We start from the raw sequence: 14680 nt of genomic DNA on the forward strand, positions 1-14680 counted from the left end.
TCAGTACAAAATGGTGGAACATTGCTTTCATTACACAAAAGAGTCTGGACTGGATAGAATCAGACAGGGCCGGACTGGGACCAGAAATCGGCCCTGGTATTTTGTGCACAGTGACACAGGCCCACCTGCAGCAGGCGCACAGTGAAAAGGGGGCGTGGCCTCATGGAAAGGAGGCACAACATCACAAAAAGGAGGCTTTACACATTATGGAACACACCGTTATGCCCATTTTACATTATGGAACACACCGCTATGCGCATTACACATTGTTGCACACTGTATTGCCAATTACATATTACACACAACATAATGCCCATTAAGCATTATGCCACAAAAGTAATTTTGCCCATATTATGCCCCCAGTAATGTCCCTTACACATAATTCCCCCAAGTCGTGCACCTTAAACTTTGCCCACATAACAGCCCCCCAGTATTATTAATATTAACAGCCCCCTGTCCTCTAATTATAATTGTTGCGCCCCTCCCCTTATAATAATACATACATATTTGTAGATGGCAGGAGTCAGGCAAAATGGAAATACTAATATTTCTCAAACATAAAGAACAATTAGTAAAGTCCAAAGGCACAATAAAGCTTTACCTCTGTCAGAGCATTTGTATAACCTCTGGAGGATATAGAGAAATTTAAACTCCTAGATATTGGACTCCAAGGTGGCTGTTCAGGAGGCTAGTTAGAATTACACGCTCATACCTCCATATAGCACATGGGGACCGATGGTAGTCACCTCCTTTTCAACAGCAGGAGCTGGTAAAGTTGTATGGAGCCTGAGACCAGCTCCAGCCGTCCGCACACACAGCGGCCGCCACCTGATTGTGCTGGTTACCTCAGTGGTCAGCGAGTCAGCAACGTATCTCCAGGCGGCTCCAGCTGTCCATTGGCCGCCGCCTAATTGACGGACCGCTTGCAGGTGATCCAGCGGACAGCGAGCCAGCAGCCTGTATTGGAGTAGGTACTGAAGTCAGCTGGATATATCCTTTTTTGCCAGGAAGGTAGAGCAAATCAGAGGAGATATAAAAATGAGTTATGAGCAATTTAAATTGGCCCACAAGGCCATCGGCCATTCTGGCATTTGCCAGAAGTGCCAGTTGGCCAGTCCGGCCCTGGAAGCAGATGACACTAAACTGCATCACTACTGTCTCCTGTCTTTTACAAGATAAATTCAAGATAGCCTACCTTGCCAGTAGAAAATAAGGGGTACAAATCTTATGCAAATACACTTCAATACATTGCATGCTGGAGAATTACTGGAAAAAAAATTAATGAACATAATTTGTCGCACTTTGATTTACTTTAAAACACATCTTCGATGAATCCATGTGTATGATTATATTTATTTATTTGCTTGTCTGCATGCATTCCAGTATCACAAGTGTTCTGCCAGTCTGGTGTAATCAGACCCTAAATGAGGATTATGGAATATGACCTTTGGAGAGATATAACGAAACAGCTGACACAAACATACAAAACCACAATGAAATGAATACAAAAATGAATGTACGTAGGAATTAAATTGAAAATAGACAAAATAATGCAAGCACTGGGGTAACTCCTGTGGGTGCACAGGATGCAGCTGCTATGGGCTCTGAACTGCCAGGACCCCAGCCCACCCACTCTGCCCCTATCTGGCCATCTATCTGCAGCAGATCAGTGCAGTGCAGCGATTCACAAGTATTTAGGTAGCGGGCCTAATGACAGAGACTTCTGCAGGAGTCAGGTAGTGTCTCCTGCTCACTCCAATCCCCCCCCCCCTCTCTCTCTCTTCACTCTCCTGATGATGTCTCTTTCCATTTCTCTTTGTTTATGACGCTGTCTGTTTCCCCCCTCACCCAACACGGTCTTTCTCTGTCTCTCTAGACCAGACACAGTCTTAAACTCTCTCTCTCTTCCTGGCACTCTCACTCCCTCTCTCTCCCTGACACTGCTGTCTCTCTCTCTACCTGACATTGTATCTCTAACACTCTTTTCGGGGAACACCTGCGGACACTCCCGGAAAACGCCGGCTTTTTGCCCCCAAACCCGGGCGCCTGTCAATCACGTTGAGAGTGGCCTGTGAAGGGTAGCCTTCACATGGTCTGTTCTCACAGTGTACAATGTACTGTGCACAGTCTTTCGATAATCAGCAGGGCTGTGAATTCGCATCCCTGGGCATGGGTCTTATTTGGGACCAATGTGCGGCCAAAACAATTTGACATTTCCACCAGGCTCACTTTAGCCTCTTTAAAGAGTCGGCATTTCTTTACAGGCCTATAGAGAGGCCAGTTGCCTTACTTGCCATACACAGTTGCCTGAGCCAGTACAAAAGAAGTTTTCAAAATATAAATACCACTGATATCAGAGCTCATCCTATTACTATGGCAAATCTATTTAAATTTAGCAAACTTAAAGTATAATGAGACATTAGATCATATTTTGATCTAAACATTAAGCTTGCTGTCCTTGTCAAGATTTTTCAATCCCAGCAAGTCATAAACTGACCTTATGTTTCACATGGTAAATGTGATCCTGAGCAAAGACTGCTGGAAGGAGACCTGTGCATACTTCATCACACACATCATGGTTCTAAACTTACAAGGAAAATGGGCAACAAATCCTGACGGCTTTGTGGTTAGTGGAATCTGACAATAACCTTTACTTAAGTCTAAGGACAGCTCCTTGCACATGGATAGGCTCAAGCATCAAGACTACTGAGGTCATGAGTTCGATTCCCACGATGGCTCTATCTGTGTGAAGTTTGTATATTCTCTCCGTGCTTGCATGGGTTTCCTCTGGGTACTCCAGGGAGAGAAGGGGCACACAGGAGATGGTGAGATCTATTACTATTGTCATCTAGTAACCCTCTTCACCCTGGTCAGGAAACGGAAGGAGTTTTTTTGGGTCTCTTTCCATCTCTGCATCAGTGGTGTAACTGTAGAGGTTGCACAGGGCTGCACTTGCTATGAGGCCCAGCAGCAAGCAACCCGCTGAAATTATGGCATTAGGAAGCAGCATGTGAGTGCTGCTGGGAAGAGCAACAAGATATCCAGATTTGCAGTGTGAGAGCAGCAACAGCATGAGAAATCAGTGGAAGAAAGAAAGGGGATCTCCACCTTCAGGGGTACCCTAGCAGCAGAACGGGAGGTGTAAGTCTCGTGAGAGGACGGTCTGGGTGAGTGGTAGGAAACCATGTGAGGTTTGAAAGTCTAGGAGATATCCTGCTTAGATAGACTGCAGAGATCCCCCAATCCCTCAGTGAGCGGGGCTAAAATGCAGCGATCGCAGCATTTTACCCGTGGACACCCCCAACCCCCCCCCCCCCCCCCCCCCCGCCGAGGGACACATCGCGGGAGCTGGGGGGGGAATATGCGGGAGGATTGCCACCCTTTCCGGGGGGGGGGGGGGGGGGGGGGGGCTGGGAGGGGGACAGGAGGGGGACCCTGGGGTAATCATACATTAAGAGAACAGTCCAGGAACAGAGCATTGTGTCCCTCCTGGAGAGGGTCATGTAGGGAGGTATGGGTTACCACCCCCAAATCTCTGGCTTAATGTCAGTCAAATTGCAAGGGCATTGCGCTTATGGTCTATATACATTTTCCGAAGCTTATAAGGTTTGCGCATGAGCAGTGTGTACAAAATGTATGTGCAGTTGTTGGATAACCGTTCAATTTGCAAAATCAATGATTAGCAACCCATGTTTAATTAGGCCAATAACCATATTTATTTTTCTTCAGTTCCCTTCTTGTTACCTTAAAAGCACTGATAATATGATTGCAAGCTGGTAATCACACATACATCAGCCACTACACTGGCCTGAATGAGCACACTGGGTGCAGCAAACAGAATTCATAGATTAGCCAATCCCAGTCTTGCTGGCAGTGCACAAATTAACCCCTGGCATACAATAGCTTTGCCAGGGAGAGAGCTGCAGTGTCATCTCAGGCGTGCCCAGCTAAGCACAAGGGCCCAAGTTCTGTGTGCTATATGTAGTGCATAAGTTGACAGGCTGTGTGTGAGTTTCGCCCACTCCCTGAAGGGGGGGCATTGCCCACAGCCTCTTGTAAACCATTTATTAATAACGGAACAGTCAGCTTGTGCAGATGAGATGTCCAGTCCAGAGGAGGAAGGGGAGAACTCTCAAGAAGGGAGGTAAGTTTCCACATAAAATAGCAATACAAGGGCACCAGAGGTAAAATGCCAGATGAAGTAATAGCACAGGCACAGGGAAGGTAGCATTTCACACGAGACAGCAGTACAGGTGCCAGGGAAGCAAAATACCACATGGATTAGCAATGCATGGGTGAGAGAGGTAATTTCTCACATTAGACAGCATGAGATGGGACTAGCAGACACAGAGCATGAATTCACACAAAGTAGCAGCCCAGCTGAGGTGCAAGATTGCACATGGCATAGCAGCATAGGGAATAGGAGAGATGTGTAAAGAAGTGAGCCAAGATTACATTAAATCTAAGTGTGTTTGGTTAAAAATTAAACAGATTCATTGTACACAATCTGGGGATCTGCTTTATGGGCAAGGGAAAGGTCAGAGCAGCAGTGTCCACAAGAAAAAAAAGTTTTTTTCAGGAAAGAAAACACAGATAAATACATTATTAAATACCATAGTAACAAAATGGTATGTGTGTGTGTGTGTGTGTGTGTGTGTGTGTGTGTGTGTGTGTGTGTGTGTGTGTGTGTGTGTGTGTGTGTGTGTGTGTGTGTGTGTGTATATATATATATATCTCCACTGTTTATTATTTTTAGTTAGTTAATTTAGTGAGTGCAGGTCCCCTGTGATTTCGATTTAAAAACATGGTTACACGCCATAGGGCACCCAAGACTAGGAATGGTGAGTGCTGATGTTTAGTGTATATTGTTTAGTGGATACATTTTTTAAATTAGACTCTTTGTGGTCACATTCTCTCATGTACCCTATTGTTTTACCCTATTTTTCAGAGCTTATGTCAACTATTTCCCTAATTGTGTTGGTATTTGCTTCACCTTTAAATGCATAGGGGTCGATCCTATTGGGTGCAGATGATTCGCGAGTGCGAATCTTCACAGCACCGGGCACACTTTACAGTGGGATGTATCCGCTTAAAAGTGATCGCACCTCCGATAGCAGTGCGAGCACTTTTAAGCAAATCCGGACCAGCAAAGGGTGCACCCTTCGGACCTAATAGGATCGACCCCTAAGTCTGTTGTGAGCATTAGACCAGATAGCATGACTGAAATCAAACATTATTTTGATAGCTATGTTTATGGTCATTATTTTGAGCCATAGTATGTAGGACCTGCACAAAAGTGGGGTCATGTGAAGGGGGCTGCAGGCTTAAATGCATTGATCTATACAAGAACTAAGGGTGTTATTCTGGTTCACTCCTTCTGGCAAATTCCTTTTCAAATGGACAAAACCATTCACACTGCAGGGGGCAGATGTAGAATGTGCAGAGAGAATTAGATTTGGGCGAGTTATTTTGTTTCTGTGCAGAGAAAATACTGACCGCTTTATTTTTACACTGCAATATAGATCCCACCCAAATCTAATGTGGGGTACACACCAGGACGACTCGCTCACGATGCACATTGTGAGCGGGTCGTCAGTGTTTCTGCAGACCCGCACACGATAATGCGGGGGGGGGGGGCACGACCCGCTCACGATGTGCACCGTGAGCGGGTCCGATCCGATGGCGACCCACACCCAGCTGTATGGTCGTTATTCAGATCCTACTTGCAGCAGGTAGGATCTGAATAACGACCGACCGACAAGCGGGACCGCGCATCGGATTGGTATCGGTCCACACCAGGACCGAAAAGGGCCCAATCAGCACACAATCTACATCCAATTGGTTGGAATTGGATCTAGATTGAGGGGATCGGGCCCTAGTCGTCCTGGTGTGTACCAGGCATAACTCTCTCTGCGCAAGTAACATCTACCCTACCTGCAGTGCACATGGTTTTGTCCATTTGAGAAGGAATTATTCTGGAGTGAACCAGAATAATCCCCTAGATCTCCACTGTTTATTATTGTTAGTTAATTTGGTACTTATGTAGTATCTGGGCGTCCGATTTAGAAATCGGATCGGATCGCATCGCATCGTATCGCATCGCATGCGACCAAATCGTATGCGATGCGATGGTCAAGATTTTTCCATAGGATTCAATGTTAAAATGGTCTGAGTCCATTTTAACATAGAATTCAATGGGAAAAAGGGGTCCTTTTCCTTTCCCCACTATCCAAGTGGGCATGGAGTTGGATATAAACCTGTGGCGAGCGTAGCGAGCCACCGAGCCCGAAGCGTGGCGAGCGTAGCGAGCCCCGCGAGGGGACACAGAATACTTTTTAAGAAATATGCGTCCCCTCGCGGGGCTCGCTTCGCTTGCCACGCTTCGGGCTCGGTGGCTCGCTGCGCTCGCCACGCTATATAAAATCAACTCTATGCCCACTTGGATAGTGGGGAAATGAACAGGACCTTCTTAACATTGAATCCTATGCAAAATCGCATCGAATCGCATCGCATCGCATCTGATTGTATGCCTTAAGGTAAGGCATACAATCACAAAATCGGCAGCCCAGATACTACATAAGTACCGTTAATTTTTACTGCTTTCACATTGCAACCCTGCTTTCAACCCATCTTTGTAAACGTTTCATAAAACGGGTCAAAAACCAGTTGAACCCCTTTCACATTGCATGTTTTAACCAGTATATTACTGTTTATATACCGTTTTTGTACCTTTCACATTCAACCGTTTCACCCATAAAAAAACAGCTTCTTTGCAATAAAACTCCATTGTGCAATTCCTGCTTGTGGGCAGTGACAACATGCAGGAAGACAACCAATGACCCTTGTGCAGATTATCATGTGTGGTTCAAACCGGTTCTGGGACGTTCAGAATGCAGGAAAAACGGCTCAGAACCGTGTAGGAACCTGCTTTTGAAACGTTTTGAAAAACCGGTCTCTAACCGGTAAATTGTCTGGGGAGTATTCACACTGCAGCTGGTAGCGTTTTAAAATGCTAAAACAAATGGCAATATACCGGCTTACAAGTGCGATGTGAAAGGGGTATTAGTGAGTGCGGAGCCCCTATGTGTGGGTTGCTACAGCATGTTAAGAGCAAATGGACAAAGGTTTATTATGGTGTGTATACAGTGGCAAACGCAGGATTTTCAGAAGTGGGTTTCCAGAGGGGCGGACCAAAGCACGGAGATGGACACTTAGGTGACCCAGTATATGCCGGGTCAGTTAAAGTATTATAGATAGACCAAATGTATATAAATACTAATAATATATATAGTGGATTTTCAGCCCGGCACTCCCTGGAATGGGGAACTTCAGCCTGGGTGCCCTCTGGAGTTAATGGATACCAAACAGTGCGGATGCAAGCAACGGCACTCCCAGGTCTTTTCAAATAAACTTTAATGTGATCCCGACGTTTCGGGGAACTGGGTTCCCGTTTTCAAGGTGTAAAACAACAATCCGATCCTCCAGCGGTAGGGGTGGAGGATGCTTTGATGCCCTGCGGGTGGTAGGGGGTATTATATCAACCGCTCAGCATGTAGGGCCTGGATCAGTAATTTCCACTAATTACCCCTTTACTGCTCAGATGATGGGAGATGGGGTGGGAGAAGGGGGCATTGGGCTGAATGAAGGGGCCCTGATACATAACTTTCAGGGTGGTAAAGGATGTTTAATATGCAGAAGAGGGGGTATATAGTGGAGTGGGCTTATTATTCATAATTTTCTGGTGGGAGGACAGCTTGCTTGACTGCAGATATCTCCAGTTCCTAGAAATAGATTTCTTAGATTTTAATTGAATTAAAAACTAGAGAATCCCACCTACCAAATGGTATTGGGTACTAGGGGCTGAGAGTTCAGGAGGCAGAGCAATCTGCCAACGAGAATATAAAACTACATACCAGGTGTGTGGAGCTGGAGCAGTAACCAACTGCTTGAAGGCTGATATATCTGGTTCTGGGAAAAGTAGAGACAAGCTACTGGTGTCCATCAAAGGGGGGAGAGTCCAAGCTTTTGAAATATATCCTCAGAAAAACTTTAAGTCAGGCAGAACCTGAAATATCTGACTGGGAATAACAATTAACAGGCTTGGATGGGGACCACTGTTTTGAAGTCAGATATCTCCGGTTCCCAAGGGCCGATTTTTAAAATTCTTGTACCCCTGGAAAGAGGGGACCCTCAGCTTAGACTCCTGGGGGGTTTCTGGGTACTCAGAAACCCCCCCTGTGTGCGCTACTGGTATACATGGGTACAATCAGCATGAGATTTTGACTATGTAGTCAAATTCACATGCAGATTGCACAGGTTTTTTACCTTGTGATCCCTATGCGCGCTCAAATCAAAATCCAGATAAACAGGGCAGCAATGATTATACAGTGCAAATCTAATGCAGATTGTATGAATTGTATGTAAATAGTACAGAGATATGGTGTGTACACATGGTACTTTTTGCCTTCCTATATTGACGATATAGTCAACATCAGATCGGAATCAGATGCAGATCGCAAGGGTTAAAACCCGATCCGATTCCGATGCGCTACCACGTATCGCAAGGCAGAAAGTCTTGTCTGCCTTGACTATATAGTGCAGATCTGCACTATACAGTCAGCCTTGTATGCAAATCGGATGTGCCTTCAGATACTATCCACGATCCGATCTGATCGGATCGTGGATAGTATCTAAAGGGACATCTGACCGTGTGTACACACCAATAGCAAAGGATTGTATAGCATTCAAATCTTAAGTCGAATAGCAAGGGAATCTCACCATTACACTCCTGCAGTTAAAAATAAACAAATAGGAATATTTTATTGTGTATTTAAGCAGATCATTTAATCAATATTTTGTAGAGAGTGGAGAATACAGTATAACTGCCAAAGATTGATAAGGGTATCATACCACTTTATGTTTATACAAAAGGTAATTGTATGATGCAAATAAAGCACCGATTATTCACAATATGTAGCATGCACCTAAATCCAGTATACTACACATATCGGTATCATCAACTTGTTCTGTTTTTTTTTTTTTCCCCTTCTAGGGCTCTTCCACAGTCCAGTTCCTCTTTACCAGACACTGGAGACCTTTTGTCCCTAGAAGACATAGGGGTAAGGTTCCAGTTTTGTATTGCTGCTGTGGAAGACTTGGAAAGGGAGCGGGATGAGCTCATACGTGAATTGACCTTGCTACGGGAGCCCTCTTTGGAAGCTGTACAGCAGGCACATGAAGACATAATTCAGGCATTTGGGCAGAGGGCTTGTGCAGAATTGGAGAGAGACTCTTTGAGGGAAGAGATACGGGTTATACGTCGTAGGTTATTCCAGGCAACAAAGGAGTGTGTAGCATGTCAATATCAACTTGACAATCGCCGCCAAGAGTTTGCGCAGAGAACAGCAGAACAAGAGGAACTAAGGGCTCTTGCAAATCGGTTGACAGATGAGCTTACACAACTCCAGGCTACCTTTACTCAGCAGCGAGAAGGAGAAGAACAACGTCTTAGAGCACCACAAAGCAGGCGGCTCTCACGTGAACTGAAAGAAAGACGGCGGCTTTCTGCAGAGCTTCAAAGCCAAATTGATGAACAACACAAGACTTTACAAGATCGTTATGAACCCAGACTGCTGCAACTGCTGGAGCGCAGTGAAACTGGGACGCAAGCTCTGCAAAAAGCAAAGGAAGAGCTACTCAAGCTGCGAGAGGAAATCAGGCCGCTGGAAAGAGAAGCGTGTCAACTTCACATACAGAAATCTAGCCTGCAAGAGCAAATTCTTCTCATGAAGAGGGAGAGAGGAGAGAAAGTGATGCTCTATAGGGTATGAATTTAAGTGGCAAATTGTGGGAAGTTATTGGATATAATAAGAATGGCTGATGCTCCAGAACCAGATTTAGGGGCAGCTAAGTCACTAAATACACCCATTTTCCAGAGTTAGCTGCAAATTTTAACTATCCTCAGAATCTATCTAGGAGGAACTGCAGCAGGAATCTCCGATCCCTGCTACGATCCCTCCTGCTCCGCTGTCAGCCGCATCCCCCATAGGTTACTATGGGGGATGCAATGCTGCCTGATGTATCATCGGGCAGCATCGCATAGAGTTCCGTGGGCTACCGACATGCTGGGCTGGGCTATGCACCTCACTGCTGGCTGGGCAGTGTGGTCAGCAGGGAAGGTGGAGGGTCAGCATCCTCGGAGACCCTGGGGGTTATTCTGGTTGATTCGCTCAGATGAGAATTTGCACCCTTTCAAATCAACCAAACCCTGCCTTGCGAATGGTTGGCTGCCACCACCCATTCACAAGGACGACTCACTTGCAGGGGCCTGTGAATGGATGTTACACAGTAACATCCATTTGCAGGGCATGGGGAACCTCCCACATCTTTCAGTGGTCGATGACCATCGAAAGATGTGGAAGGTATACGACTAAATTCAGTATGGGACATTTACTAAAGATTTTACCATTGAAAAGTGGAGGTGCGGCCCATATCAACCAATTCAATTGTAGCTAGACGTTTTCTATTGCATTCCAGAAAGTTATAGAATCTGTTAGGTTGCTATGGGTAACAACACAGCTTTTAATTTGTAGAAACGGTACTTATTTCCTAGCACCGCGCCACCGATTTTAATTGTATTGATCGCAGCCGCAAAAATCGCATTGATCGCATCGCATGCCAACCAAATTGCATGCGATGCGATCAACACGATTTTTACATTGGAATCAATGTAAAATGGTCCCTGAGACCCAATTTTACATTGATTTCAGTGTAAAAAGACCCAAAACCCCCATTTTCATAGCAAACCCCCCCCCATATGGGTGAAATGGCTCCCCATTGTTAACGCCAACCCACTATTGACGCCAACCTGAAGCGTGGCGAGCGCAGCGAGCCCGAGAGGGGCGGCGGTAAGCGTCCTCCGACCTTTTCATACCCCCACTATCCACGTCGGCGTGGAGTTTATAAAGTGTGGCGAGCGCAGCGAGCCCGAAGCATGGCGAGCTCAGCGAGCCCCGCGAGGGGACGCGCATAACTTCACAGGTATATGCGTCCCCTCGCCATGCTTCGGGCTCGGTGGCTCGCTGCGCTCGCCACACTTTATAAAATCAATTCCACACCGACGTGGATAGTGGGGGTATGAAAAGGTCGGGAGACGCGAACCGCTGTGCTCGCCACACTTCGGGTTGGCGTCAATAGTGGGGTGGCGTTAACAATGGGGGGGCATTAACCATACTTAATACCCATGAGGGGGCATATACAATGAGAAATTGCAGTAAGTAAAGGAGAGAAAAATAAGTCAGAAAAACACCTGAAAGTATAATGCGGGTCAGAGTAACGTTTACAGCTCTTCTGAGCTAATGTGAAATGTCCGTGGAGTGTGCTATACTATCTATCCCTACCTCTAGGACCAAGACCGAGTGCTGCGGGTTTGGAGATAAGCGTGCTGCGGCCGGTGAAGACGCCGCACGTCTCTTCTCCTCCTCCGTCTGCACGAGCGGTGCGCCTGGTGTGGCGGCTGCAGCTTTGGCTCCGATGGAATGGAGCTTCCTTCCAGAGTTGGGGGGAGCACACTTGGTGGACCATGGATGAGCCTCTTCTACGCGTTTCGTGCTTGAAAGCACTTTTTCAAGCACGAAACGCGTAGAAGAGGCTCATCCGTGGTCCCCCAAGTGTGCTCCCCCCACCTCTGGAAGGAAGCTCCTTTCATTCGGAGCCAAAACTGCACCCGCCACACCAGGCACACCGCTCGTGCAGACGGAGGAGGAGAAGAGACGTGCGGCGTCTTCACCGGCCGCAGCACGCTTATCTCCAAACCCGCAGCACTCGGTCTTGGTCCTAGAGGTAGGGATAGATAGTATAGCACACTCCGCGGACATTTCACATTAGCTCAGAAGAGCTGTAAACGTTACTCTGACCCGCATTATACTTTCAGGTGTTTTTCTGACTTATTTTTCTCTCCTTTACTTACTGTTTATTCTTTTCCTATTAGCACTCACCCCCCAAACCTTATTTCATTTGCAAAATAACATTGAGCTGCTTTTTTACCTTATTTCAGCGGGGTGAAAAATACCCTTTTATACAATGAGAAATTGGCCATATTGGCCCTTTTCCCATTGTTCCCTATGTAAAATCGCGTTGATCGCGTCGATCGCATCGCATGCCGTTATAATGGCATGTGACCGACGCGATCAATGCGATTTAAACTTTTAAACTCATTTAACATTGTTCTCTATTGGAAAATTGCGTCGATTGCGTTGATCGCATGCCTTAAGTACCTTAACTTAATGCATGTGATCAACCCCGACGGGCGCCGTGCTAGGAAACAAGTACCGTAGAAACTTTAGTAATTCTACCCGTTTATCTGTAAAAATGTTTATTAATAGCTTAGGAGCTTGTGAAAAATAAGCTCTCTAGCTATAACAGCGATTTACAGGGCAACCTGGAGCTAAAAATGTGTCTAGGCACTGACAGAAATGCAAGCAAACCAGAGCAGTGTGCAGAGCGCATCGATAAGCATGCCCCCAGTAACTGTGCATGGATTTGTTGCACAATAGGCCAAATTATATTTGTATACAAATGAAATTGCAATTTTCTAGGCTACAGAGCTGCTAATGCTAGCAAGTGACGCTGCCTCCCAGCCTATGGCCCTTATTCTGGTTCACTCGCCAAGGCAAATTCCTTCTCAAATGGACGAAACCATGTGCACTGCAGGGGGGGGGGGGGCAGATGTAACATGTGCAGAGATATTTAGATTTAGGTGAGTTATTTTGTTTCTGTGCAGGGTAAATACTGGCTGCTTTATTTTTACACTGCAATATAGATCTCACTTTGAAGTAAAACCCCACCCAAATCTAATTCTCTCTGCACAAGTTACATCTGCCCCACCTGCCGTGCACATGGTTTTGTCCATTTCAGAAGGGATTTGCCTTTGCAAGTGAAACAGAATAACCCCCTATATGCAACAATGGGGAACATCTGTTCTAAGGGTTGGTCTATGGCAGAACTGAAGCAGTAGCGACACTGGCACCATGTTTCTCTGCATACATGAACTCAGTTAAATCCAGTTACATGACCTGAAAATGGCCATGACATGCCTGTGTTTTTGCCCCACTTCCTGAAACTCCTCCAGATGATCACTTTAATTTACTAAAGGCCCCCATACACGCCGCGATAGCAGCATGCAATGCGATGCGTTATCGTCTGGATAGCATCGCAATGCATGCGTTTTGTGTGCAATGCTATCTGCGGGAAGTACAAAAAGTATGTGCAGCACATACTTTTTTTTACTGTGCAATGCGATGCCCGCGGGAGCTATCGCAGCTTGTATGAGAGCCTTAAGATGGGAGTCCTATTGAAGATGAGATGTTGCCCATAGCAACCAATCAGATTCTACTTCTTATTTATTTAGCACCTTCTAGAAGATAATAGATATAATCTGATTGGTTGACCATAGCAACATGCCATCTTCAATAGATTTTAGTAAATTTACCCCTCCTGTCAATCACTTTGCAATAAAATCCTCGAAGTGAGCAGGATCACATCAGCTGTGGGACATCAGCATTACTTATTAACCCGAATTAGGCCCTATAAGTGAGCAGAAGTAGAACCAATGTAAACTTTTGAGGTAGTATATAGTAAACATGTTTTAAAAAAGGTTCTTCATGATCATATGGAAATGGTGTATTGTTAGGTGACTGTAAGGCAGCCATATGGACAACATATATCCATGTGTGCCTTGTCTGATAAACTGCTACTAACATGACTTCTAAGCATATCACATTGGAAATGGACAGGCCTGAGGTCCACACCTGAAATAGGTCAACATGGCTAAGGTCTAAAGCAGGGACCGGCAACTGGCGGACCGCGGTCCATCTCCGGACCGCAGAAGCCAGATCACCGGACCGCACAGTTACCGCACAACATTTATTATTGTGAAAAAAATGCCAGGGGAAGTGAGACTGACATGACGTCTCCTTCCCCTGACGAGCGAGCGTGCTATCACGTGGGCGGAGGCTGAAGACGCGCCCAGCGTGATCAGGGAGAGACGCCTCGCGCGCCAAGCCCTCCCCCCCTCCCTACCGCCCGTCCGCCGAGTGAAGGAGCTGACGCCAGTGCCGCACTCCACGCCTGAGCAGGGGCTGTCGAGCAAGGGCTGTCCCAGCGATCCCCATCCACTGCTGGAGAGAGGTGCAGGCAGCGGAGCCGGGAGGCACTTTTAAGTGCATCTGTGGGTTGCTGCCTGCCCGTCCACTTTTAAAGTACAGTATGCAGAGTTTGCATTTTTAAAAAGGTGAGCAGAATGTGCCTTCATTGTCACTGTATTGCCAGCATTGTCCCTGTGTTCAATACAGGGACAATGTTGCCAATACAGGGTCAATGCTGCCAATACAGGGACAATGCTGCCAATACAGGGACAATGCTGTGTAATGCCAGCATTGTTCCTGTATTGGCAGCATTGTCCTTGTATTGCCAGCATTGTGCCCGTATTGCCTGCATTGTGCCCATATTGGCAGCATTATCCTTGTATTGCCAGCATTGTGCCCGTATTGCCAGCATTGTCACCGTATTGCCAGCATTGTGCCCATATTGGCAGCATTGTCCTTGTATTGTCAGCATTGTGCCCTTATTGTCAGCATTGTGCCCGTATTGTCAGCATTGTCCTTGTATTGCCTGCATTGTG

General features: G+C 46.3%; 1 protein-coding gene across 1 annotated transcript in view; it reads left to right on the top strand.

Annotated features, from left to right (window-relative positions):
- Positions 1-3918: 3918 nt before the first annotated feature.
- The window catches only part of SYNC (syncoilin, intermediate filament protein), a 41976-nt gene continuing 31214 nt past the window's right edge, over positions 3919-14680 (top strand). The window contains exons 1-2 of the mRNA XM_083173865.1: positions 3919-4144; positions 9053-9824. Of these exons, the coding sequence (XP_083029991.1) occupies positions 4101-4144; positions 9053-9824 (816 nt within the window). The 5' untranslated portion in view covers positions 3919-4100. The remainder of the gene's footprint in view (positions 4145-9052; positions 9825-14680) is intronic.

The sequence above is a fragment of the Crinia signifera genome, chromosome 2 (genome assembly GCF_055691185.1).
Source record: "Crinia signifera chromosome 2, ASM5569118v1, whole genome shotgun sequence".
Classification (NCBI taxonomy): domain Eukaryota; kingdom Metazoa; phylum Chordata; class Amphibia; order Anura; family Myobatrachidae; genus Crinia; species Crinia signifera.